The sequence below is a fragment of the Oncorhynchus mykiss genome, chromosome 28 (genome assembly GCF_057628025.1).
Source record: "Oncorhynchus mykiss isolate SJ-2025 chromosome 28, ASM5762802v1, whole genome shotgun sequence".
NCBI lineage: Eukaryota > Metazoa > Chordata > Actinopteri > Salmoniformes > Salmonidae > Oncorhynchus > Oncorhynchus mykiss.
The window spans coordinates 14481977-14508813 of record NC_143049.1 but is presented as its reverse complement, the minus strand read 5'-3'; the positions used below and the strand labels follow the sequence as shown (position 1 = coordinate 14508813).

At 44.1% G+C, this 26837-nt stretch overlaps 1 protein-coding gene across 5 annotated transcripts in view; it reads left to right on the top strand.

The window, feature by feature from the left end:
• Positions 1–26837, top strand: part of LOC110508590 (arf-GAP with GTPase, ANK repeat and PH domain-containing protein 3) — a 221412-nt gene that overhangs the window by 77658 nt on the left and 116917 nt on the right. For 3 of the 5 annotated variants that reach the window (XM_021589214.3, XM_090225450.1, XM_090225451.1), the window contains exon 1: positions 7587–11373. The exons of 1 other annotated variant lie outside the window; for it this stretch is intronic. In XM_021589214.3, coding sequence (XP_021444889.3) covers positions 9600–11373 — 1774 coding nt within the window. In that variant the 5' untranslated portion in view covers positions 7587–9599. Of the gene's footprint in view, positions 1–7586; positions 11374–26837 lie in introns of those variants that run through there. One more of the 5 variants, XM_036966890.2, reaches the window with a different exon arrangement.

The window sequence follows — 26837 nt, the reverse complement described above, 5'->3', positions numbered from 1 at the left end:
TTGCCGTACCAGGCAGTGATGCAACCGGTCAGGATGCTCTCGATGTTGCAGCTGTAGAACCTTTTGAGGATCTCAGGACCCATGCCAAATCTTTTTCGTTTTCCTGAGGGGGAATAGGCTTTGTCGTGCCCTCTTCACGACTGTCTTGGGGGGTGTTTGGACCAAACTAATTTGTTGTTGATGTGGACACCAAGGAATTTGAAGCTCTCAACCTGCTCCACTACAACCCCGTCGATGAGAATGGGGACGTGCTCGGTGCTCCTTTTCCTGTAGTCCACAATCATCTCCTTAGTCTTGGTTACGTTGAGGGAATTCTGGCACCACCCGGCCAGGTCTCTGACCTCCTCCCTATAGGCTGTCTTGCCATTGTCGGTGATCAGGCCTACCACTGTTGTGTCGTCAGCAAACTTAATGATGGTGTTGGAGTCGTGCCTGGCCATGCAGTCGTGGGTGAACAGGGAGTACAAAAGGGGACTGAGCACACACCCCTGGGGAGCTCCAGTGTTGAGGATCAGCGTGGCAGATGTGTTGTTACCTCCCCTCACCTACCTGATCCAGTTGCAGAGGGAGGTGTTTAGTCCCAGGTTCCTTAGCTTGGTGATGAGCTTTGAGGGTACTATGGTGTTGAACGCTGAGCTGTAGTCAATGAACAGCATTCTCACATAGGTGTTCCTTTTGTCCAGGTGGGAAAGGGCAGTGTGGAGTGCAATAGAGATTGCATCATCTGTGGATCTGTTAGGGCGTATGCAAATTGGAGTGGGTCTAGGGTTTCTGGGATAATGGTGTTGATGTGAGCCATTACCAGCCTTTCAAAGCAATTCATGTCTGCGGACGTGAGTGCTACGGGTCTGTAGTCATTTAGGCAGGTTGCCTTTGTGTTCTTGGGCACAGGGAGTATGGTGGTCTGCTTGAAGCATGTTGGTATTACAGACTCAATCAGGGACATGTTGAAAATGTCAGTGAAGACACCTGCCAGTTGGTCAGCACATGCCCGGAGCACACGTCATGGTAATCCGTCTGGCCCCACAGCCTTGTGTATGTTGACCTGTTTAAAGGTCTTACTCACATCGGCTACAGAGAGCGTGATCACACAGTCGTCCGGAACAGCTGATGCTCTCATGCATGCCTCAGTGTTGCTTGCCTCGAAGCGAGCATAGAAGTGATTTAGCTCGTCTGGTAGGCTCGTGTCACTGGGCAGCTTGCGGCTGTGCTTCCCTTTGTAGTCTGTAATAGTTTGCAAGCCCTGCCACGCCCGACGAGCGTCAAAGCCGGTGTATGATTCAATCTTAGTCCTGTATTGATGCTTTGCCTGTTTGATGGTTCGTCACAGGGCATAGCGAGATTTCTTGTAAGCTTCCGGGTTAGTCCTGCACCTCGAAAGCGTCAGCTCTACCCTTTAGCTCAGTGCGAATGTTACCTGTAATCCATGGCTTCTGGTTGGGGTATGTACGTACAGTCACTGTGGGGACGATGTCCTCAATGCACTTATTGATAAAGCCAGTGACTGATGTGGTGTATTCTTCAATGTCATCGGAAGAATCCCGGAACATGTTCCAGTCTGTGATAGCAAAGCATTCCTGTAGTTTAGCATCTGCGTCATCTGACCATTTTTTTATAGACCGAGTCACTGGTGCTTCCTGCTTTAATTTTTGCTTGTAAGCAGGAATCGGGAGGATAGAGTTGTGGTCGGATTTACCAAATGGAGGATGAGGGAGATCTTTGTACGCGTCTCTGTGTGTGGAGTAAAGGTGATTTAGATTTTTTTTTTCCTCTGGTTGCACATTTAACATGTTGATAGAGATTTGGTAGAACTGATTTAAGTTTCCCTACATTAAAGTCTCCGGCCACTAGGAGCGCCGCCTCTGGGTGAGTGGTTTCCTGTTTGCTTATTTCCTTATACAGCTGACTGAGTGCAGTCTTAGTGCCAGCATCTGTCTGTGGTGGTAAATAAACAGCCATGAAAAGTATAACTAAAAACTCTCTAGGCAAGTAGTGTGGCCTATCACAATATACTCTACTTCAAGCGAGCAAAATCTAGAGACTTCCTTAGATTTCGTGCACCAGCTGCTGTTTACAAATATGCACAGACCACCCCCCCTCATCTTACTGGAGTGTGCTGTTCTATCCTGCCGGTGCAGCGTATATCCTGCTAGCTGAATATCCTTCTAACTGAATATCCATGTCGTCATTCAGCCACGATTCCGTGAAACATAGGATATTACAGTTTTTGATGTCCCGTTGGTAGGATATTCGTGATCGTACCTCGTCTAGTTTATTATCCAATGATTGCACGTTGGCGAGTAATGTTGACGGTAATGGCAGCTTTCCTAGTTGTCTTCTGTGGGTCCCGACGAGGCATCCGGCTCTTCGTCCTCTGCGTCGCTTCCTTTTGTGAATAATTGGGATGTCTGGCCTGTGGGGTGTTTGGAGAATATTGTGTGAGTCCTGCTTGTTGTTGTTGTTGTTGTTGTTGTTGAAGAAATCTTTGTCTAATCCGAGGTGAGTGATCGCTGTCCTGATATCCAGAAGCTCTTTTCTTCCGTAAGATACGGTTGCAGAAACATTATGTACAAAATAATTTACAAATATCGCGATAAAAAACACATAATAGCACAATTGGTTAGGAGACCGTAAAACGGCGACCGTAAAAAAATCTCCTCTGGCCCCATTTTCATGGCCCTTTTATAGACCAAACAAGCTGCAGATTAGGGCATGTCTGACCTGTCTGTATGTCCTCAACTTGCAGCAGGCTGACAAGTTTGCTATCAGTCAGAATGCACATCGGCATTTCATATTTTTTCCCTACCCTCACCCCACTTGTTAGATATAATGTACATTGCTTGATAGCAAACGTCTTTGCCATTTGATTTATCATAATTGCAGGCTACGGGAGGTGTCAGCAGTCTGAATGATCAGACCAAAACAGAGAAATGAAGGTGAATGGGTGAAATTACACTTAACAAAAAAACTTGAGCTGAAATAAAATATTCCAGAAATGTTCCATATGCACAAAAATATAATTTCTCTCCAGTTTTGTGCAGAAAGGTCTTTACATCCCTGTTAGGGAGCATTTCTCCTTTGCCAAGATAATCCATCCACCTGACAGGTGTCACATATCAAGAAGCTGATTAAACAGCATGATCATTACACAGGTGCACCTTGTGCTGGGAACAATAGAAGGCCACTCTAAAGTGTTTAGTTTTGTCACACAACACAATGCCACACGTTTTGAGGGAGAGTGCAATTGGCATGCTGACTGCAGGAATGTTAATTTCTCTACCATAAGCCGCCTCCATCGATATTTTAGAAAATTTGGCAGTACGTCCAACTGTCCTCACAACCGCAGACCACGTGTAACCACTCCAGGCCAGGATTCTGGCTTCTTCACATGTGGAATTGTTGGAGACTAGCCACCCGGACAGCTGGTGAAACTGTGTGTTTGCGCAACCAAAGAATTTCTGCACAAATTGTCAGAAACCATCTCAGGTAAGCTCATCTGTGTGCTTGTTGTCCTCACCAGGGTCTTGACCTGACTGCAGTTTGGTGTTGTAACCTACTTCATTGGGCAAATGCCCACCTTTGATGGCCACTGGACCACTGGAGAAGTGTGCTCTTCACGGATGAATCTCAGTTTCAACTGTACAGCGTTGTATTGCTTTGTGTGGGCGAGTGATTTGCTGGATGTCAAGGTTGTGATCAGAGTGCCCCATGGTGGCGGTGGGGTTATCGTATGGGCAGGCATAAGCAACAAACATAATGACATTTTATCCATGGCAATTTGAATGCACAGAAATACAGTGATGAGCTCCTGAGGCCCATTGACGTGCCATTCATCCGCCGCTTGTTTCAGCATGATAATGCACGGCCCCATGTCGCAAGGATCTGTACACAATTCCTGGAAGTTGAAAATGTCAAAGTTCTATGGCCTGCATGCTCACCAGACATGTCACCCATTGAGCATGTTTGGGATGCTCAGGATCAACGTGTACGACAGCGTGTTTCAGTTCCTGCGGATATCCAGCAACTTTGCACAGCCATTGAAGGGGAGTGGAACAACATTCCACAATTAACAGCCTGATCAACTCTATGCAAAGGAGATGTGTCACGCTGCAAGTGGCAAATGGTGGTCACACAAAATACTGACTGGTTTTCTGATCCACACCCCTACCTTTTTTTTTAAGGTGTCTGTGACCAACAGATGCATATTTGCATTGCCAGTCATGTGAAATCCATAGACTAGGGCCTAATGAATTTATTTCAATTGACTGATTTCCTTTTATGAACTGTGAACCTCAGTAAAATCTTTGAAATTGTTGCGTTTTATATTTTTGTTCAGTGTATGAAGCGAGTGGACAGAGAAATACTGCTTCACTCTATCCAATCATACCAGCAAGATCGTTTACATTTTTTATTTAACCAGGCAAGTCAGTTAATAACAGATTGTTATTCTTTCACAACCAGCCAAACCCGGACGACACTGGGCCAATTGTGTGCCGCCCTATGGGACTCCCAATCACGGCTGGTTGTGATACTGCCTGGATTTGAACCATTGTGTCTGTAGTGATGCCTCGAACACTGAGATGCAGTGCCTTAGACCGCTGCGCCACGTACAGCCCACCCTTCTCTTTACAGACAGGAAAACTATCCAGTTGAGTTTAGACCACGCAGCACCTCTCTTGACTGGCTAACATGAGAAAGATACGCGCTGGCATCTGAAAATCATGTTTTTTTCGATCACGGTTAATTGTAAAAAAAAAATACTGTCAAAAATACTATCTTAATCGTATCCAGAAAACTGCCTATATCTGTTACGATACTCGTTTTGTCTGACTACTTGGCACACATCTACTTTCTACAGAAATAGCAACATTTGCGCAGCTAGCTAGCTAACATTGACTACACCATAAACACACACACACGGACATGCTTTGCCAAACTACGCTACCGCCACCTTCTGGTTTGGAGTATTTTAACAAGGCTGAGTGGCTGATGACTTCATGGTCTTTGCTGCGTGAACACCGAGATTGACTGCCAACACTCTGTTTAGAGGTGTTTTAGTTCTGTCGGCAGGCAAGCGTTTGACAGTCCTACCGGTGTGTCTGAGCTATTATACACTGTAGACATCATAATAGCTAGGTTTCCATCCAATTTTACAACAGATTTTCATGCCAAAATTCAAAAATCCGCATAAAACAATATGCACATTTTCCACCAGAGATGTGTTTCCATCAAACAGACTTTTTGTGGATAAAAGTCTGTGCGTGATGATGTAGTGTGTGTGTAGTGCACATAAAAATAACTTCTGCCACTAAATTCCCATGTACCGAAAGAAAAATACAAGTTAAATGGGTTTCCATCACATTTTCAACTCTAATGAAATGTTGGGTTATATATAGCAAATGTGCCCACTCTGGTCTTGGCGCTTTAACCAACAGTTCTCAGACACAGTGCAGGTAGGCTACTTACATTTTGAGATTATTATGGAGAACAGTGATGTAATTAGTATTTGTCAAGCAGCAGCCAAGCATCGATCATCACGTCACCAGATTAAGACCTTCGATATTTATTGGAAAAGAGCATCAAGCTCGTCGCCTTGCAGATTCACCACCCTGTGAAGTTCAGAATGTATTTAGTCTGTAGCTTAATAAACTGCATGCTTTCCCGTGTCGTAGTGGGAGGACCACACAACGTATCATTGTTTGACTTCAAGGTTACCTCGATACGATGGTTATTATATCAATATTTGCACATAAAGGCACTTCCACCTCAATTTCCTGCGTAATTAATTTTACCTACACAAAAATATCCCACCATGTCGAACAAATTTGTTTGTTGGCGTTTATAAAATTGTTTCCATCAGCCTGGGAACAACTTTTTTTTCATGCGTCAGGTAATTCTTCCACATGAATAGGTTGGATGGATACGTGGTTAGTGACTAGGACAAATGAGAACACACACACACACACACACACACACACACACACACACACACACACACACACAAACTGACTCTCATTGAAAACCCCCCAGACATGGCCAGTCTGTCAAGAGTTACAGGACCTGGGCTACAGGATGTGTGTAGCAGCACTCTGTCTACAAAGTGAGAGAGAAGAGAGAGAAACACACAACACAGCTTGTCCTCTGTTGCCATGAGGGTATGGACGAAGAATGAGAGATCCTATGGCTGACCAGAGCTTATTAATGGATCTCCATTCTGGCCATGGGGCAAAGGATTAGCCTAATAATCCAATCAGAGTGTTGTTTTAGGTATAGGCCCTATAGACCCCTCCTCCTCAGCTCAGCGGATTACCAGGAGGAGGAAACGGATCCGAGTTCCATCACCTGATGCATGGTTGTCGTCTTCCTGACCAGGTCAGTGTGTTAGGATACAACTCAGCCCAACCACAACACTTCAGAGCTGTCTGCCACGAAGTCTCCTGCGACTACATCATACACAGGACCAGGGCAATTACTATCTTTTGGATCCAGAGTTTCTCCAGTGGAAGTTGAAATAGAAACCTGAGAGGAAAGAGAGAGAATATGAAAGAAATTAGGGGAAAAAAAACAAGATGATGATGGAAAATAGGAGCTGGGTTGTCAGTCATTTTGAAGCGTGAGGGTTGGAAGGTGAATTTGTATGGTTCGGTTGTGGCTTGTGGGCCCTTTGCTCCGCTAGGAGCGGAAGGTATAAGACAAGTAAGTGAAGTCGTGCCCCTTGAAAGTCTGGGACAATGATGCTGTGTTTCGGGGGCCGCAGACGGAACAGGCACCACCACATCCACTGGAGTGAAGAGGACTGTCTACTGGCTAATGAGACGCAGGTTATTTCCAACCCTGCCTACCTGGACACAGGTAACAGAAACCTGTACACGACACGCTGCGCAGCAACAGGTCAGCAGATCGTTATGACTAACAGCTGAGTTGAAGCAGCAAGCTCTCAAAGCAGTTGTTATCTGGAGTATGAATCTATTTGCTAGCTATTATTTGAGCAGTGTTTTCATTCAATTTGCCTCTGACCATTTTATGAACATTTACCTTGTGCTTTTGTGAGGATATTTTTGCAAAATCAGAAAACCTTTGGCTTGTTTCGTATTTGAGAAACCTGTCTGAAAGGCGGTATCCACAACCCAGACTTCCTGGAAATATGCTTGGGAGGTCTTGAAGGGGGCCTTCACCACATAACAATAAACTGTACCAGACAATGGCATGACGGTGTATGAGATGACAGTGACCATTGTACTGTATGATTGTGAGTACATCCACCACTTCTACCACACTATTTCTCATACTCCGTTTCTACTCACGTTATGCAATAACGACACTTGCTAACACCTAGATGGAGAAATAGTTTTCATGTTAGGTATAAAGTCACGTTTTGTCAAAAATAGGCTATTACTATTTTGAACACCAGTAGTGCAGCCGTTTGAGAACATGTTTTGAATCTTTCAAGGGCCTGGTGTTTTTCTGTATAGAGAACAGTTGGTTGTTTACCTTTCGTATGATTCAGTTGACACGTGATGTCTGGGTGCTGTTTTGCAGTCAGTCAGATATAATCTGTACAGATGTCCTGTCGGAGTCATGGCCTCGTACAACCCTGGTTCTCTACATGTGCTCTGATGACTAATTACTATAGTATTTTACAACAACATGTTCACATAATGTTGTTACTAGTATAATTACAATGTAACTACAAAAAAAAGGTATAAAAGCAGCTAAAGATTTACCATAATATATTCCGTTTTTTTGGTGCCATGTATAGATTTTTTTGAAAGAATTCTCAAGGTGTGTTCCAAAATCAGGTACCTTATTTTTGCAGTTCTAGCCTTCTTATAAAGGGGCTTCGTCTCAAGTGAGGCTATTTTCTAGTGGCCCTCAACAGTATGTTTCCCTCTGTAACCTCCATGTTGTACTGCTTTTGACACCATCAATTGCCTCAGTGTCCCACGAAGATAAGAATATTGAATTTGTACTGTGCCGTTATTGACTGGTTCCCATTTGATTGGCCAAGCCTAATTGAACACCAAAAGCTCTGCCAAAGCAGAATGTAGAGCTGGAATGTGGCAAATTAATCAGTGAAATGACATTAAAATAACACGTTTATTGCAACCAATCTGTTACTAACAATGACTTACGAGCTATTAAATTGTTCCCCTCAAAAGGTTAATTTACTTCGTCAGAGATGGCCCCAAAAAAACAGATTTGGGATTATTATTAGTTTGTTTTCATACAAAAGTCGTCACTAACTAAGTCTTTCAGTAATTAACAAAACTGTAAAAAAAATAAAATGCCCCCTGCCATAAAATGTATCTACATTTAGCGCTGTCGGGTTAGGTGACTGTGATTCATCTTACTTTCACACAATTAGGCTACTCTGCCTTGAGCTTTCCTAGTGTTTGTTTTTTACAGTGAGAGCTACAGAATTTTTTTCCCCCCTAATCTTGCCCTTTTAAAGCTATCCGACCCACCTGTGTGCGACCCATGTAGTCTGCCTTTGGCAGACCCTAGGATTAGCAGTGCTTTAAGTAGCGTCTAAAACCTGGATATATGGATGCTGTGTACCAGGAATTCACTGGTACTTCCACTCCCTGTTTCTCCTCCTCCTCTCGTGAGCCATGGGAAAATCTCAGCCTTTTTTTTGTGTCCCCCCTCCCCGTTTGTTTGGTTGTAGAGAACTTGATGGAAAGTGAGACTGGGCGAGAGAGAGCGAAAGGGAGACGGGGAAAGGTAGAGAGAGGGAAAGACTGAGAGGGAGGGAGGCCGAGAGAGGCCCTGGAGACACAGTTCTCTTTCATAGCAGTTTGTTTTGGGGATCCTGCCTTTGTTGACTGCAGCAGCAGCAGTGGATGCTAAGCTCCCTCTTCCCTGGATCCTATTCTTACTGTTCACCGTCGTCCATTTTACTCTGTTGGGGCTGAAATGCCTCTAGAGATCCCGAGGGGAAACTCGGTTCAGGGAGTTAGTGTGCTTTAATGCTGAGCGACGACCCCGTTTGGATCCGGTCCTTGTTTTCCAACTGTCCCGAGGGGTAGGGAGGCTACTGGAAAGTTCAAACAGACATACTCCCTCAAGCTATGTGCAGCAGGCAAGGGCTCGGAGATGAAGAGTTTTGTCTGCGCCGGTCGGCAGAAAAGGGATTGCTCATAACTCACAACTTGCCAAGAAGGAGAGGATGTCTCAGTTTTTCAAATTTTGCTCAAGGCCTCGCAGGTATGACCAACATGCATTTGGTTGTTCCAAGGCAAACACTGGAAGGGTTGTTTTAGCTGTTGCTCACCCTCACGTCGGACAGGTACAAGTGGAACAAAGTAGAAATGAGGAGAGAGTGCAGCCAGTGACCCACTGTCCTGCAGCCTGTTGCGGTGCTGCTGTTGAATGCGGAGTATAAGGCTCTAGGGTTATGCAGCTGGCACAGAAGCTTTGCTCAGGCTTGTTTGACTTATTATCATTATTTTTTTCATGTCAAAGGTTAAGGATTATGCCTGGGGTTGGAATGCAGCCTGGAAGTGAGGGACTCGGAGAGCAACCGTAAACACCACCACACTGGGGAGAGGAGTGTGAGTGCACATGCGTGTGTGTGTTTCAATTGGGCTAGATTGTGCATGCCTGTGTGTGTGTGTGGGGGAGTGCAGGGCCGTGCCATGCTACTACTGAGCAGTCAGGCAACGGAGCGGACTATCCCCGGGGCCACAAGTAAAGCTGTCACAGCCCACCAGTCAGGAGGAGGTAAGACCGCGGTGGACCACATTTATGTCATCCTGAATGGAACTCTGGGCCGTGAGGAGGTGGGTTCGAGGTCGGTGGCGGGTCAGGCCACCCGATATGCCGCACTTGAGCAAAGTCATCCTGCAGCCAGGAGCACTAGGGCACGACAGCAGGCGCTGCAGGGGGAGGAGGGACGCTTCAGCCTGGGCAGGATACGGCAGGATCTTGGCAGGTGGCCCTCCCTGAGCCACACAGGCAGAGTGGAGAGGAGGAGGGAGGATGCAGTGCAGGAGGAGGAGGAGGAGGAGGTAGAGAAGGAGGATGGGGGGGAAATGACAACGGACCGGTTTCTCCAACTGCAACAGCCCTCCAATAACTCAGCAGCTCCAGCAGCAGCCCAACCTTCTCAGTCAGACTGGGAGACTACAGCGGTAGGAGTAGAGGTAGATACAGCCACAGCAGCTCCAGAGCAACAGAAGACCCAGGTAGAAACCCAGGGACAGGACATTTCTCCCCAGTACGAAGGGTCTCTCCTTGGGCATAATGGTGGTGTTCTGGCCGGCGGTGGCCGTCTACCCCGGGCAGTGCTCCGCAGGAAGCCATCCCAGGACAGTGCTGCGCCAGACAGCAGGAGGGTGGTGAGCATGTATGGAGCCCCAGCCTGGCAGCAACGAGGCTCGCTGAGTGACCAGGACAGAACAGACAAACCCAGGAGGCCCAGGAGTGTGTGCATGCTGGGAGGCCCCAACCTCAACCCTGCCCTGTCGCAGCCTGGGTCCCACAGGTCCCACTCCCAGCAGAGCTCCAGAAGGGTGGCTACAGGATCTCTGGACGGTCCCCCCCAGCAGTGCTGGACCAGGAGGGCAGAGCTGCGGGCGGTGGACGGCCTCAAGCCGGGGGTGCTCCCTCAGCGGACAGTGGCTGAGGAGAAGGTGGTCCCCAGGGTCCTGCAGCAGACCTGGAAACAGAGACCAGTCAGTATGACAATGTTGGAGCTGAGGAAGAAGGCCTCTGGGTCTCAGGACGAGCTGGATAGCCATAGGGGAAGCCAGGTTAGAGGTCTATTCGGCCGCTGGAGGATCTTTGGCCGACCAGCCCAGGACAAGGAGAAGGATAAGGAGGGAGCCCGAGCCCCATGTTCCAAGCCTCCCAGCAGGCTGGACGTCCCCAAGAAGACCCTGAGCTCCTTACGCCGGAGTCTCAGTTTGCGGATCAGGAGGAACCGGACGCGGGGGAGAGTGGAAATATCCGAAGTGACGGCAGAGGAACGCTCACGCACTAAAAGTATCGGGCAAGAGACATCTCTCCCCTCGCGGCCCTTCTCCTACCTCACCGGGAGGTCCCTGCAACCCCCTTACGAGAGGGACAATGATGGAGGGATGCAGAACATTCAGTACCACAGCCAGTGCAAGGTCAAGGGGATGGAGGTGCCCCTCTACCCAGCCAGACTGTCCTCCTCCACTAAACCAGCCCATGAAGAGCCCAGCGTGTGGCAGCTCATAGCCAGCCACTTTAGGAGGAAGGAGCAGCAACAACCGCCCAACGGTAAATGTAAACTCCAGCCCCAACCCCTGAGCAAAGAGACTGGCAAATATCCCCTGGCTGGGAATAAAAAGCCTCAGTTAGTTTCCATAGAGACTCTGGCAGGCATCGACTGCAGCAAAGGTCAAGGTAAGATTCCCTGTAAGATTGATGAATATATTCCTAAGCACTTATTGCCCCGAGTTCTGTACAGCCCCCCCCCCCCCCCCCCCTCAACCACTCTGTGAAAAAAGTTCCCTTTTTATAGTTCAACAAGAACAGGGGTATGCTGCTCTTAGGAAAAAGGGCAAATTGAAAACACATGGAAGGGAAAGTTTAGGATGAGGTGGCATTTCAAGGCTTCGGGCCCCAGAGGTTAGAAACCATTCCTCTTTTAGCTTTTGCGTTTTGTTAATGTACTTTTCCCTCCACGCATTCCGTTTCAAATACAGTTGTGTTCTTATTTGGCTAGTAATTACTGAAAACTTTTTGCATCACAGAGTGTATGCATGTCATTTGGATTACTTCTACCGAGAGAGATGAGGGTCTTGCCTGTTCTCTCATATGAGTTTGTAACAGTATGGGTGGTTGGTACTGTACTATACAGCCTGCTCCAGAATCTCTGTTTCCCAGAGACCGAGCCAGTGTGGTTGGTCATGCATGTCCTAGCTAATGCCGCTGGCCTCGTAGGGACACAGCTAAAAGCAGGAGGCATTAAAATGGTCAACGGTGGTGACGTGCCATTGAGATGCTTTTGGCAGCCAACCAGGGCTAAATTAGGAGGGCTTTACACACTGTAATGATGGGGAACTGAGAGAGCGACATCTTAAGCACTGTGTTGAGCTAGCCCAAATCAAAATCAGGTTTTATTTGTCACATGCGCCAAATACAAGAGGTGTAGGTGTACCTTACCGTGAAATGCTGACTTTACAAGCCTTAACCAATGCAGTTCAAGAAATAGAGTTAAGAAAATATTTTTAAAATAAACTAAAGTAAAGAAATGTAATAAAAATCTAAAAGTAACACAAGAAAACTACATAACAATAATGAGGCTATATACATGGGGTACCGGTACTGAGTCGATGTGCGTGGGTACTTGCCTTACGGTAGGAGAGATTACAGTCTATGACTTGGGTGACTGGAGTCTTTGACAATTTTTTGGGCCTTCCTCTGACACCGCCTGGTATATAGGTCCTGGATGTCAGGACAGCCCAGTGATGTACTGGGCTGTACACACTACCCTCTGTACGGTCAGATGCCGAGCAGTTGCCATACCCAGGCGGTGATGCAACCGGTCAATATGCTCTCAATGGTGCAGCTGTATAACTTTTTGAGGATCTGGGGACCCATGCCAAATCTTTTCAGTCTCCTAGTGCTGCTCTTTTAGCGTTGACAGTGTGGGATCCAGTGTGCATTTGAGAAGTTACTCATCGAAGTTGAATGAGAAACGCAACAATGAGCTATAGCGATTTGTCCATGTGTTGAAAAGACTTATGTTTGCTGTATATCCCTTGCAGTTTAGTTACAATCTGAATTAAGCATGGCTCTTTTCATAAAGGCGTTAGCAGATGACACGTTGCACAATGTTGAACTTGAAAACCTGTATCTGACAGGTTTGCTCCAAGTGCATTGCATCACACAACACACGCTCTAGTGTTACATCATATTTACATAATTAAGCAAAATCCACCACTCAGGCCTCCGTAATCTTCAAGAGAAGAATGAAAGATGAAGGTTTGAAAGGTTTATTCAAATTTAGTGACGTTCAGATTGAAAACTGAGACTTTTAGGGAAGCATGTCTTAGTTTGTTATGCATACTTTCTCTGTGAGAAAAAAAACACACCTGAAAACCTTAGAAGTACTTTGGATTGATTGGCTTTAGCAAAGGTTTGTTCCCTTCTGATCCTTGGCTCTTAATAAGGGTGCACAGGTACACGTCATGATTTGCAATTTTCTTTTGTTTTCCCTTTAAGATTTTTTTTTTTATACCAAGGTCACCAAAGTCTTTGTAGTAGTGTTAAGTGCACATTTAGTGATATCTGTGACTGTCTATGTAGTGTAGTCAAACTCGGAGAGGGCAGTCGGTCAGGCAGTAGGAATGTAGGTGTGTCGTTCACACTGACTACAAGCTAGGTGTTCAATGCCAAGGGCGGGCCTAACTGCCTGTCTCTACCTGCCTAAGTGTTTGACAACCCTACCTGCATGGTTGCAAAATGTATCCTAATAGTTCTGAAGTCCAGCCCTTAGTTAGCGCGCACACACACACACACACACACACACACACACACACACACACACACACACACACACACACACACACACACACACACACACACACACACACACACACACAAACTGCAATAGCCACATTAGTCGGCATTACAATATAATTTCTCTGGCTATTGATGAGCTGTTTTCCAGGATGCCTTTTTTCCCTTTGGTGGTGTAACCCCACACCACGGCTGAGGTGTTGAGGCCCCTGTCCCCACTCACCTCCTCACTCCCACCCCCACCCTCACCCCACGGCTGAGGTGTTGAGGCCCCTGTCCCCACTCACCTCCTCACTCCCACCCCCACCCTCACCCCACGGCTGAGGTGTTGAGGCCCCTGTCCCCACTCACCTCCTCACTCCCACCCCCACCCCCACCCCACACCACGGCTGAGGTGTTGAGGCCCCTGTCCCCACTCACCTCCTCACTCCCACCCCCACCCCACACCGGTGGGTGAACAAAGTCATTCCTGTCAGGCCCGTGGATGGGATGACTATTCGGTCAGATAATGGCTCTCTTCCTGGCTCTCTGGCTCTCTTTATCTTGCCTAGAATTGACATGACTCATTGAGATTTGTCCAAAGTCTCCTGTGTGTCAGTGTGCAGTCTCTATTCGTTCGTCTCACGACTGCTCTCTTTTAAGAGATCCATTAAATTGTTTGTGGAGCGTTTAAGAATGCCCTGGCATTTATTATTTTTAATCCCACAGCGAACTGAAGTTCATTCATGAAAGGTTTTTCTATTGCAGGTTTGGGATATGGTCAAAACAGAAAAACAACTCCACGGTTGAGTTTAGCCATTAATTAAGATTGGCCTTTCTAACTCATTGTGGACAGATGGCGCAGCGGTCTAATCAGCCAGCTCCTGCTCCATGTACTGCGAGTTCAATCCAATGATTCATGTATACACTAGATGACAGACAGGAGCGCTGTTTTGAAGCTACTGCACCTCCATCTTGGCACTACCTTTGTAAAAACTATTTTGGAAGCTATAGAAATGCATTTATTAATGTCTAGATTTGTTCTATTACAGACACCTTCATGATACTTTTAAATTATATTATGTGAGTTAACATAAAAATGTAAAAATATATTAAAATATTTTCCTTAAAGTATAATTTTTTGACAGTTCTAATGTGACTGTTCACACTATATTAAAAAAAAACGTAAATACACTGAACAAAAAGTGTTGCTCCCATGTTTCATGAGCTGAAATAAAACATCTCAGAAATGTTCTTTGTGTACAAAAAGCTTATTTCTCTCATGTTGTGCACAAATTTGTTTACATGCCTGTTAGTGAGCATTTCTCATTTGCCAAGATAATCCATCCACCTGGCAGGTGTGGCATATCAAGAAGCTGATTAAACAGCATGATCATTACACAGGTGCACCTTGTACTGGGGACAATAGAAGGCCACTTTAAAATGAGCAGTTTTGTCACAACACAATGCCACAGATGTAGCAAGTTGAGGGAGCGTGCAATTGGCCTGCTGACTGCAGGAATGTCCACCAAAGCTGTTGCCAGAGAATTTAATGTTAATTGCTCTACCATAAGCCGCCTCCAATGTTGTTTTAGAGAATTTGGCAGTTCGTCCAACCTGCCTTACAACCGCAGACCACGAGTGTGTTCTTGGTGACCTTCAATGCTGCAGAGCTTTTTTAGTGCCCTTCCCCAGTTCTGTTCAATACTGTCTCGGAGCTCAATGGACAATTCCTTTGACCGCATGGCTTGGTTTTTGCTCTGACATGCTCTGCCAACTGTGGGACCTTATATAGACCGGTGTGTGCCTTTCCAAATCATGTCCAATCAATTGAATTTACCACAGCTGGACTCCAATCAAGTTGTAGAAACATCTCAAGGATGATCAATGGAATCAGGATGCATCAATTTTGAGTTTCATAGCAAAGGGTCTGAATACTTATGTAATACTTATGTTTTATATGTTTTATTAATGTGCAAAACAGTCTATAAGCCTGTTTATGCTTTGTCATTATGGGGTATTGTTTGTAGATTGATGAGGGAAGAAAATAATTGAATCCATTTTAGAATAAGGCTATAACGTAAGAAAATTTGGAAAAAGCCAAGGTGTCTGAATACTTTCCGAATGCACTTTATCATTGGTTCAATCCCAACTCCGGGCACTCATTGTGGACGGTTTTAGGTGTGTCTCCAGGTGTCCTGGGGACCTGCAAATACAAAAAATGTCAACTTAAATCTGGATTGATGTCTCTGTTCATACAAAATGTTCAGCCATTGTGAAGGATGGCCAAAAGCATTTCTGTTTCCCTAAATCTTGTCTTTCTACTATTCTTGAGTTTGAGTCAGGCCTCTGAAGACTCTCTGTCAGAGTTGTGTGAAAGATGTATCTGATTTATTTCATTCCCTCAGCAGACCTTTTCTGAGCCAAGTTCCTCACTACTGATTAGGTTTACCATTATGACAAACCGAATGTGTCAACTCCCAAGCAAAACAGCACTGACAGTGTGATAATGCAAACCCACCTGCTGGGAGAGGAGTGGAGGGCGGGTTGAGTGAGTTAGTCAGAGACAGTCGAGAAGGAGATGGGATATGGAGGCTCTGCTAATACTTGAATGTGACTCCTTATTTGAGCGTCTGCTGCCACACAGATCCCCAGCTACATTTGTCTGCTCCGCAGGACTGCTTGAGACTCAAACTATGCTGCTGCTATTCACCTCTCAGGGGAAATAGCTTTCTCAGAATCAAGTTATCAAAACCCATTGACATGCTGGAGTCTGAGAGACCACTCCCAAATGATGTGTTAGGGGTGTTTAAAGGGCCAATCGGAAGTTGCTACATCCATTTTTTTGCACTTCTAAATGAATGATATGTACCCATTGATTCCTGAAGAATATAACTTCGGAATGGCTCAGGAGCATAGTTCCACTGTACCCCATCAGAACCCAAAAATATAAACTTACTCCAATGTTTGTAAACAAGGTAAATGTAAACAAACACTATATAGCCTCAAAACATGGCTAAAACTACACTTTGTTTTTTTTATCATGGATAGTCAGTCCTTGCATCCATAACTCTGTCTATGAATTTAAGTGGTTACATTTCTCCAGCCCCATCCCTCAGCTGTTTACCATAACAGGGGCGGTGAATATGCTTTGTGCTGATTGCCACTTTGATGTTATGGTGATGACAGAACTGCACAGTCGAGATAAAGGCTGGGGTTAAAGAACGCCTTTCTGTATCAGTACACAGGTCAAAGTTGAGTTCCTGGGGCTATTTGCATTGAACAGGTAACCAATGGTTACCCGGACTATTTGTATTGTGTCCCCCCCAGCCCCCCTTTTTACACTGCTGCTACTCTCTGTTTATCATATGTGCATAGTCACTTTAACTATTAATTCGTGTACATACTACCTCAATTGGCCCGACGAACTGGTGCCCCCGCACATTGGCTACCCGGACTATCTGCATTGTGTCCCGCCACCCACCACCCCCCCTTTTACGCTACTCTGTTTATCATACACTGCTCAAAAAAATAAAGGGAACACTAAAATAACACATCCTAGATCTGAATGAATGAAATATTCTTATTAAATACTTTTTTCTTTACATAGTTGAATGTGCTGACAACAAAATCACACAAAAATGATCAATGGAAATCAAATTTCTCAACCCATGGAGGTCTGGATTTGGAGTCGCACTCAAAATGAAAAGTGGAAAACCACACTACAGGCTGATCCAACTTTGATGTAATGTCCTTAAAACAAGTCAAAATGAGGCTCAGTAGTGTGTGTGGCCTCCACGTGCCTGTATGACCTCCCTACAACGCCTGGGCATGCTCCTGATGAGGTGGCGGATGGTCTCCTGAGGGATCTCCTCCCAGACCTGGACCAAAGCATCTGCCAACTCTTGGACAGTCTGTGGTGCAACGTGGCGTTGGTGGATGGAGCGAGACATGATGTCCTAGATGTGCTCAATTGGATTCAGGTCTGGGGAACGGGCGGGCCAGTCCATAGCATCAATGCCTTCCTCTTGCAGGAACTGCTGACACACTCCAGCCACATGAGGTCTAGCATTGTCTTGCATTAGGAGGAACCCATGGCCAACCCCACCAGCATATGGTCTCACAAGGGGTCTGAGGATCTCATCTCGGTACCTAATTGTCAATCAGTGTTGCTTCCTAAGTGGACAGTTTGATTTCACAGAAGTGTGATTGACTTGGAGTTACATTGTGTTGTTTAAGTGTTCCCTTTATTTTTTTGAGCAGTGTATATGCAGTCACTTTAACCATGCCTACATGTACATACTACCTCAATTAGCCCGACTAACCAGTGTCTGTATATAGCTTCGCTACTGTATGTAGCCTCGCTACTGATATTTTTCAGTCTTTTTACTATTTTTTTTATTTCTTATCTATTGTTCACCTAATACCTATTTTTTTTACTTAAATTTGCTCTGTTGGTTAGGGTCTGTAAGTAAGCATTTCACTGTAAGGTCTACAACTGTTGTATTCGGCGTGACAAATAAACTTTGATTTGATTAAGAGTTGGACAACCCTCCTTTGTGCAGAACCATGTTTATGGTATGTTGTCAACGTGGGTTTGCGTATACGTCAATTTAACTTTCATTGCTACATATTCTACTAAATCGAGTCAGCTAAGACTGAACCCAAGGAACAAAAGATCTCTCAAAAATCCAAATGTGTCTACCTCGGGTTAAAATGAGAATTCATATCAACACCGGTGTCCAATTTAGCTCAGAGGAAATGGTTGATACCAAGCCTTCAGCAACCGAAAGCTTAGACCAGAACCTTAAGTCAGATTTGCTATAGCCCTCCACAATGGGATAGATTGGTCGGCAAGCATCCACCTCATCCGCCTCATCCGCCTCTCTGTCTGCATCACTAGTGATTCTGTTTGTCACTTACCTATCCCCTTAGTGAAATTACATTCTGCTGTTCAGAGCTCTACAGATAAGAGCTGTAGCAGAATTGAGCCGACAGCTTTGTGAATTGGGCTGCAGAGTCATAACAGTTACAAGATAGGGATATGATTCAGGAACAATTATGACAATGGAGCTGCTGCTCAGTGTAATTATACCCTAGGCCTCGTCAGAGGCAATGCCAGTGGGTAACAACCCACTATGTGGTTACCAATGAAGGATTTAAAAATACTTATTCCAAGCTAAATTCACACTCTGTAATTTCTAGCTTGTGGGGAAAAAATATCTTGGCCCCGGAGCAGCGTGGAGGTTTAGACCTCATGGTTGTCCTCCCCTCTCATTCCCTACTGACCACACACACACACACACACACACACACACACACACACACACACACACACACACACACACACACACACACACACACACACACACACACACACACACACACACACACACACGCGTGCACGCACACACTCAAGCAGAGTGGTATTTTCCTCACATTTTCAGAACTCAATTAGGGGGGGTACTAATGATGCCTCACTGCCCTCGGATTGAATAGTCATTTTTATTAGAGTGGACGTGAGCGGTGAGGTAAAAAGAAAGACAGGACAAACAAGCGGCAGCAGTTTTCCGTCTCACACAAACAAGGGCTCTGGTGTCCTCTGGAGGGTGCATCACTGACGTTGGGGCTCGTTCTGTTCCGTTTCCACAGGCATTCTGGGTAGCGATGGGGTGCTCATTTGTAATGGAGGAAACACGTGCATTCTATTAGCTGTGTGAGCAAAGGGCTAAGGACAAGTGTTTTTGCCACTCTGTATGCTACATCAATCTGGATAGCCACAGCATGTAGGCCTAATATGTAACTTGTGTAGCACAAACAATGTGTCACGTGTTTTTTTTAATAAAAGATAGCTAGGTAAAGCTTTGAGTGAATGAATGCTACTTGGTCTTCTATATCTCCTCTGTTCTTCTGCCCTCTGTGTTCCATGCCTTTTAAAAAAAGTTATTTTCAAAATGAGTGGTGGTGTTAGGGTCAGTAATAACACAATGTTCCATTCTGGTGTGGCGCCCCAGTTTCCTAACTCTCTAAGTGGTCAACAACACTATAGAGACCCTTTTGTATGATGACCCCTAATTCTACTGGATAGCCTGTCTATTTCTGGGGTCTTCTCTTGTGTGTTTGCCCCTCTTTCAGAGATTCAAGAACAGTGGAATCTACTGTTGCAGTTTAGAACAAAGCTTTTCAAGTCAGAGTGCTCTTGTAATGGGTTTCTGAAGAGTTGCATAAAAGAGCTCCAATCAGTGTTTTTATTCGTCCTCTTGTCTATATCTTTAAAAAAAAAAAAAAAAAGTAATCTTGACAAAATGAGTGGAAACCTCATTTAAACTGCTCTCTACCACTTGTGAAAAACACTCCCTCACTCACTCACGCGGAGTGTCAGAACTGCAGAACTGCAGAGCCTAAGGTTCTCCACACATTTTAGTGCTTAGATCTACGCGCGTTCGTGCTCTTGGGGTGGTCCGATTTTTCTTTTGGAACAACACGCACCTTCTGTAACATGATACCCTCTCTGGTCCATGTGATTCCCATTTGTGGGAATACAAAGAAGAATCAAAGAAGAATCATGTTTAAAACATCACCACTGTTAGTTCACTTCAATGAAATGGCTAAAAACAGCAGGCAAACAATCATTTTAGCTTCCCACATCACCCCCATGTGGAATAATCCGATTTATCAACGAAATAATATGCAAATATTATTTACTTGCCAGCGTAACCTACAGCATCATCCCAGTTGAATATGCTGCTGGAATGTATTCACACCTGTATCAGCTAAAAATAGAATGCCATCATTTATGCTCAGGAAGAAAAAGCACATGGTTTAGGGCTGTTTTAGGTAGTCACTCAGTAAAATACTTTTTTTGGGGGGCGGGGGTTCTAATAAGGCTACAGTGTTGATTGGTTTATTGTTTTAAAAGTCGCTAAGATTATATTTGGTTATCAATGCAAAATAGGCTTCTTATTTAATGCCAAGCTAAACCAAAACAGTAATATTGAAGTTTGAAGTGATTTTGTAGACTAGCTTCCCACATCGCCATGTGAAAGAATCACATTTATAATTCACTAATATGCCGCGGCAAATATTCTTATACTTGCCGTTGTAGCCTACACTGTTATTCCAGTTCGATTTGCTACTTGCATGTATTCACTCCCGTATCAGCTACAAATAGAATGTCATCATGTTTTGGTCGCGGAGAAAAAATATATGTTTTTGTTTTTACCAATAGCCTGGGATCACAGGTTGTAATAAGGCTACGATGTTTGATTTGGTTGAACAGTCGATGAGATTAGAAGGCGTATCAATGCAAAATAGGCTACTTTGATTCAGCCTATAGATTCAAGGAACCAAGCGAGCTTCAGTGCCTAGACATCACTGCCCCCACCGCTACGCAAGGAATGATACGGCAAGTTACCATTTTCATTTGGCACGGGAGTACTCGGATGTCGGAGTGCACTGCAAGGAGCCGCGCCTTTTGTGAGGAAAAACGATATTGCTACGCACCGTCTCTGTAGGGTATAAATCGGCCTTGAAGAGCATGTTCTAACATGTTCAAGAAGATAGTCAAACTGGTAGTGAGAGGGCTTAGCAACACAAGGGCTGCTATTCAGAACCGCTCTGTGCAACACAGGTTGAATCCACCTCGGGCGATGCACTCCTCAACAACGAGGCCTGTTATTGTATACAGGAGTATTGTCCGTGTATTAAGTCAACCTTATTGCTTCTAAAACTACATTTATCAAGGAAGAATCTAGTGAACAAAAAACGATTTACTTTCTTAATTGGAAAAAAGTGTCTCAAGTGAAGTCTAATGGTGTTTTGGAATGGCTTCGATTAGCCTTGGAGGAACACAAAATCAATGTTCTTCAACAATTGATCCTACATCCTGCAAATGTTTTAATTATCATGTAAGAGGCCCTTATTCTCGACTTACACGACTACTTATGGATTGGACAACCGCTTTCAAATAATGAAACATTTTGTTGATGGCCAAGTGCACTTCTTAGATGCCTATAAATAGGTGCTTGAATACAGGAAATTAGTCTCAAGGGTACATCCATTTGAATTGCATCACTTTTTGACAGAAAACCTTTTGATTTCAACAAAACTTTCCTTACATGTTTGCCCATGGAAGAAGTGGACAGAAAGTTACTTTTTGGACCAGAATGCCAAGGTGCTCAAAGTTGACCCATTTTGCATACCCCACCATACCATGAGATGCATGTCTTCCTCACTGGAAAATATAAAATGGTAGACTTTTTGATATCATTTAAAAGCTTACAAATAGAAATCAGCCTATAGATTCAAGGAACCCAAGCGAGCTTCATTGCCTACTACACAACACGGCCTCCACGGCTACGCAAGGAATGATACGGCAAGTGACCATTTTAATTTGGCACGGGAGTAGTCGGATGTCGGAGTGCACTGCAAGGAGCCTCGCCTTCTGTGAGGAAAAACAACATTGCGACGACGCTGCGCTACGCACCGTATGGTCCGTCTCTGTAGGGTATAAATCGGCCTTGAAGAGCATGTTCTAACATGTTCAAGAAGATAGTCAAACTGGTAGTGAGAGGGCTTAGCAACACAAGGGCTGCTATTCAGAACCGCTCTGTGCAACACTGGTTGAATCCACCTCGGGCGATGCACTCCTCAACCTTGAAATGAAGTGAAATAACCATAACGACGAGGCCTGTTATTGTATACAGGAGTATTGTCCGTGTATTAAGTCAACCTTATTGCTTCTACAACTACATTTGTCAAGGAAGAATCTAGTGAACAAAACAATTTACTTTCTTAATTGGAAAAAGGGGCTCAAGTGAAGTCTAATGGCGTTTTGGAATGGCTTCGATTAGCCTTGGAGGAACACAAAATCAATGTTCTTCAACAATTGATCCTACATCCTGCAAATGTTTTAATTATCATGTAAGAGGCCCTTATTCTCGACTTACACGACTACTTATGGATTGGACAACCGCTTTCAAATAATGAAACATTTTGTTGATGGCCAAGTGCACTTCTTAGATGCCTATAAATGGGTACTTATTTTCAAGGGTAAATAGGAAAATGTTTAAGGGTCGATCCATTTGAATTGAATCACTTTGACAGAAAATTCACATAATAATTATGTTGTAGCTTAGACCCTATTTCACATCATCTGAGGTTTTTGTGTTGTGTCCTCCATCGGCTGAGACACAATATGCTCTTGAATACAGGGTGGGTGTCATTTCAATCATAGAAAAGTCCATTATATGAATTATATATCGCTTCAGACCACTGAAATGTAGCTAGTACACCTTGAAATGTAATTGAAATGTAACTTCTAATCACTACCCCAAAGATGACTGCTGGTCCACCCACCGTTGAATGTCAACATACAGTGCCTTGCGAAAGTATTCGGCCCCCTTGAACTTTGCGACCTTTTGCCACATTTCAGGCTTCAAACATAAAGATATAAAACTGTATTTTTTTGTGAAGAATCAACAACAAGTGGGACACAATCATGAAGTGGAACGACATCTATTGGATATTTCAAACTTTTTTAACAAATCAAAAACTGAAGAATTGGGCGTGCAAAATTATTCAGCCCCTTTACTTTCAGTGCAGCAAACTCTCTCCAGAAGTTCAGTGAGGATCTCTGAATGATCCAATGTTGACCTAAATGACTAATGATGATAAATACAATCCACCTGTGTGTAATCAAGTCTCCGTATAAATGCACCTGCACTGTGATAGTCTCAGAGGTCCGTTAAAAGCGTAGAGAGCATCATGAACAACAAGGAACACACCAGGCAGGTCCGAGATACTGTTGTGAAGAAGTTTAAAGCCGGATTTGGATACAAAAATATTTCCCAAGCTTTAAACATCCCAAGGAGCACTGTGCAAGCGATAATATTGAAATGGAAGGAGTATCAGACCACTGCAAATCTACCAAGACCTGGCCGTCCCTCTAAACGTTCAGCTCATACAAGGAGAAGACTGATCAGAGATGCAGCCAAGAGGCCCATGATCACTCTGGATGAACTGCAGAGATCTACAGCTGAGGTGGGAGACTCTGTCCATAGGACAACAATCAGTCGTATATTGCACAAATCTGGCCTTTATGGAAGAGTGGCAAGAAGAAAGCCATTTCTTAAAGATATCCATAAAAAGTGTCGTTTAAAGTTTGTCACAAGCCACCTGGGAGACACACCAAACATGTGGAAGAAGGTGCTCTGGTCAGATGAAACCAAAATTGAACTTTTTGGCAACAATGCAAAACGTTATGTTTGGCGTAAAAGAACACACCATCCCCACTGTCAAACATGGTGGTGGCAGCGTCATGGTTTGGGCCTGCTTTTCTTCAGCAGGGACAGGGAAGATGGTTAAAATTGATGGGAAGATGGATGGAGCCAAATACAGGATCATTCTGGAAGAAAACCTGATGGAGTCTGCAAAAGACCTGAGACTGGGACGGAGATTTGTCTTCCAACAAGACAATGATCCAAAACATAAAGCAAAATCTACAATGGAATGGTTCAAAAATAAACATATCCAGGTGTTAGAATGGCCAAGTCAAAGTCCAGACCTGAATCCAATCGAGAATCTATGGAAAGAACTGAAAACTGCTGTTCACAAATGCTCTCCATCCAACCTCACTGAGCTCGAGCTGTTTTGCAAGGAGGAATGGGAAAAAAATTCAGTCTCTCGATGTGCAAAACTGATAGAGACATAGCCCAAGCGACTTACAGCTGTAATCGCAGCAAAAGGTGGCGCTACAAAGTATTAACATAAGGGGGCTGAATAATTTTGCACGCCCAATTTTTCAGTTTTTGATTTGTTCAAAAAGTTTGAAATATCAAATAAATGTCGTTCCACTTCATGATTGTGTCCCACTTGTTGTTGATTCTTCACAAAAAAATACAGTTTTATATCTTTATGTTTGAAGCCTGAAATGTGGCAAAAGGTTGCAAAGTTCAAGGGGGCCGAATACTTTCGCAAGGCACTGTAAATGGTCATGTCTATTCTATTATCTATATTTCTATGATCTCAATAGGTTTCCTATGGGGATGGACAGTATCATTTAAATCAACAGATATTCCCATTTAAGTCTACATTCTCTGATGTGTGGACCTCCAACCGTCTTTGTGGTACCATTTGAAAGTTGAAATGTCTATTTTATTCCCATTTTAGTACATTTGTCAGCAAAAACATGACAACCCCCCTGTATTCAAGAGCTCTCCTATTTGCCATATCTTCAATTTAAGAAAGTGTGTGCTCTCAAGCCTGGAGAGAATCAAAAGTAATTCCGCTACCTAAGAATATTAAAGCCCCCCGTTTACTGGCTCAAATAGCCGACCAATCATCCTGTTACAAACCCTTAGTAAACTTATGGGGGAAAAAAAAGTTTTTGGCCAGATACAATGTTATTTTACAGTAAACAAATTGACAACAGCCTTTCAGCACACTTATAGGGAAGGACATTCAACAAGCACAGCACTTACACAAATGACTGATGATTGGCTGAGATTGATGATAAATAAATAGTTTTGTTAGACTTCAGTGCGGATTCTGACATTATCGATCACAATCTGTTGCAGGTTAAGCATATGTGTTATGGCTTTACACCTCCTGCTATATTGTAGATAAAGTGTTAGACAGGTAACAGAACACAGAGGGTGTTTTTTAATGGAAGCCTATCCAACATAATCCAGGTAGAATCAGGAATGCTCCAGTCCAGCTGTTTAGGCCCCTTACTTTTTTCAATCTTTACTAACGACATGCCACTGGCTTTGAGTAAAGTTATGTATACGGACGACTCAACACTATACACGTCAGCTACTACAGCGACTGAAATGATTGCAACACTTAACAAAGAGCTGAATGGGTGGAAAGGAATAAGTTAGTCCTAAATATTTCAAAAAACTTAAAGCACTGTATTTGGTACAAATCATTCACTAAACCCTAAACTTCAACTAAATCTTGTAAAGAGTAAGTTGAGGTGACTAAATTGCTGAGGTGACTAAACTGCTTGGAGTAATCCTGGATTGTAAACTGTCATGGTCAAAACATATTGATACAACAGTAGCTAAGATGGGGAGAAGTCTGTCCATAATAAAGTGCTACTCTACCTTCTTAACAGCACTATCAACAAGGCAGGTCCTACAGGCCCTAGTTTTGTCGCACCTGGACTACTGTTCAGTCGTGTGGTCAGGTACCACAACGAGGGAACAGGGCAGCACGGCTGGCCCTTAGATGTACACAGAGAGCTAACATGAATAATATGCATGTCAATCTCTCCTGGCTCAAAGTGGAGGAGAGATTGACTTCATCACTCTTTGTATTTATGAGAGGTATTGACATGTTGAGTGCACTGAGCAATCTGTTTTTAACTACTGGCACACAGCTCAGACACCCATGCATTCCCCACAGACATGCCACAAGAGGTCTCTTCACAGTCCCCAAGTCCAGAAAAGACTATGGGAGGCGCACAGTACTACAGAGAGCCACGACTACATGGAACTCTATTCCACATCAAGTAACTTGTGCAAGCAGTAACATTTTATTTAGAAGACAGATAAAAACACACTTTATGGAACAAACAGCGGGGACTGTGAAGCAACACAAACATAGGCACAGACACATGCATACAATCACACAATAACATATGCACTATACACACACGTACTGTGTACATGGATTTTGTGTGGTAGATATGTGGTAGTAGAGTATGGGCCTGAGGGCACACACTTAATGTGTTGTGAAATCTGTTGTGAATGGCTCCCGAGTGGCGCAGCAGTCTAAGGCACTGCATCTCAGTGCTAGAGGCGTCACTACAGACCCTGGTTCAATTTCAGGCTGTACAACCGGCCGTGATTGGGAGTCCAATAGGGCGGCGCACCATTGGCCCAGCGTCAGCTGGGGTAGGCCGTCATTGTAAAGAAGAATTAGTTAAATATATAAAGGTTAAAATAAAACAAAAATATATAAATATATTGTAATGTTTTTAAAATTGTATAACTGCCTTAATGTTGCTGGACCCCAGGAAGAAGGCAGCAGCTAATGGGGATCCATAATAAATACAAATGATGTGTCTCAACTGATGCTGGGCACAACACAAAAACCTTACAATGATGTAAATTAGTGTCTAAGCCACAACATTTGCGAATATGTTTTTTATTTTTAAGTTTACACATTTTTAAATTAAAGTAATTTTTTTTTGTGTGTGTAAATTCTCCAGATATTATGAAATAGTTTGAAACCCCTGTTTGTAGGCTGTTTAAATCATTTCAATCTCAACTGTATATTTTCCAGTCATTGAAACATTGGTTTATCCTCAATACATTTTTCTGGATGATCAATGTTCTTTGTTTGCTTTGAGCAAGACG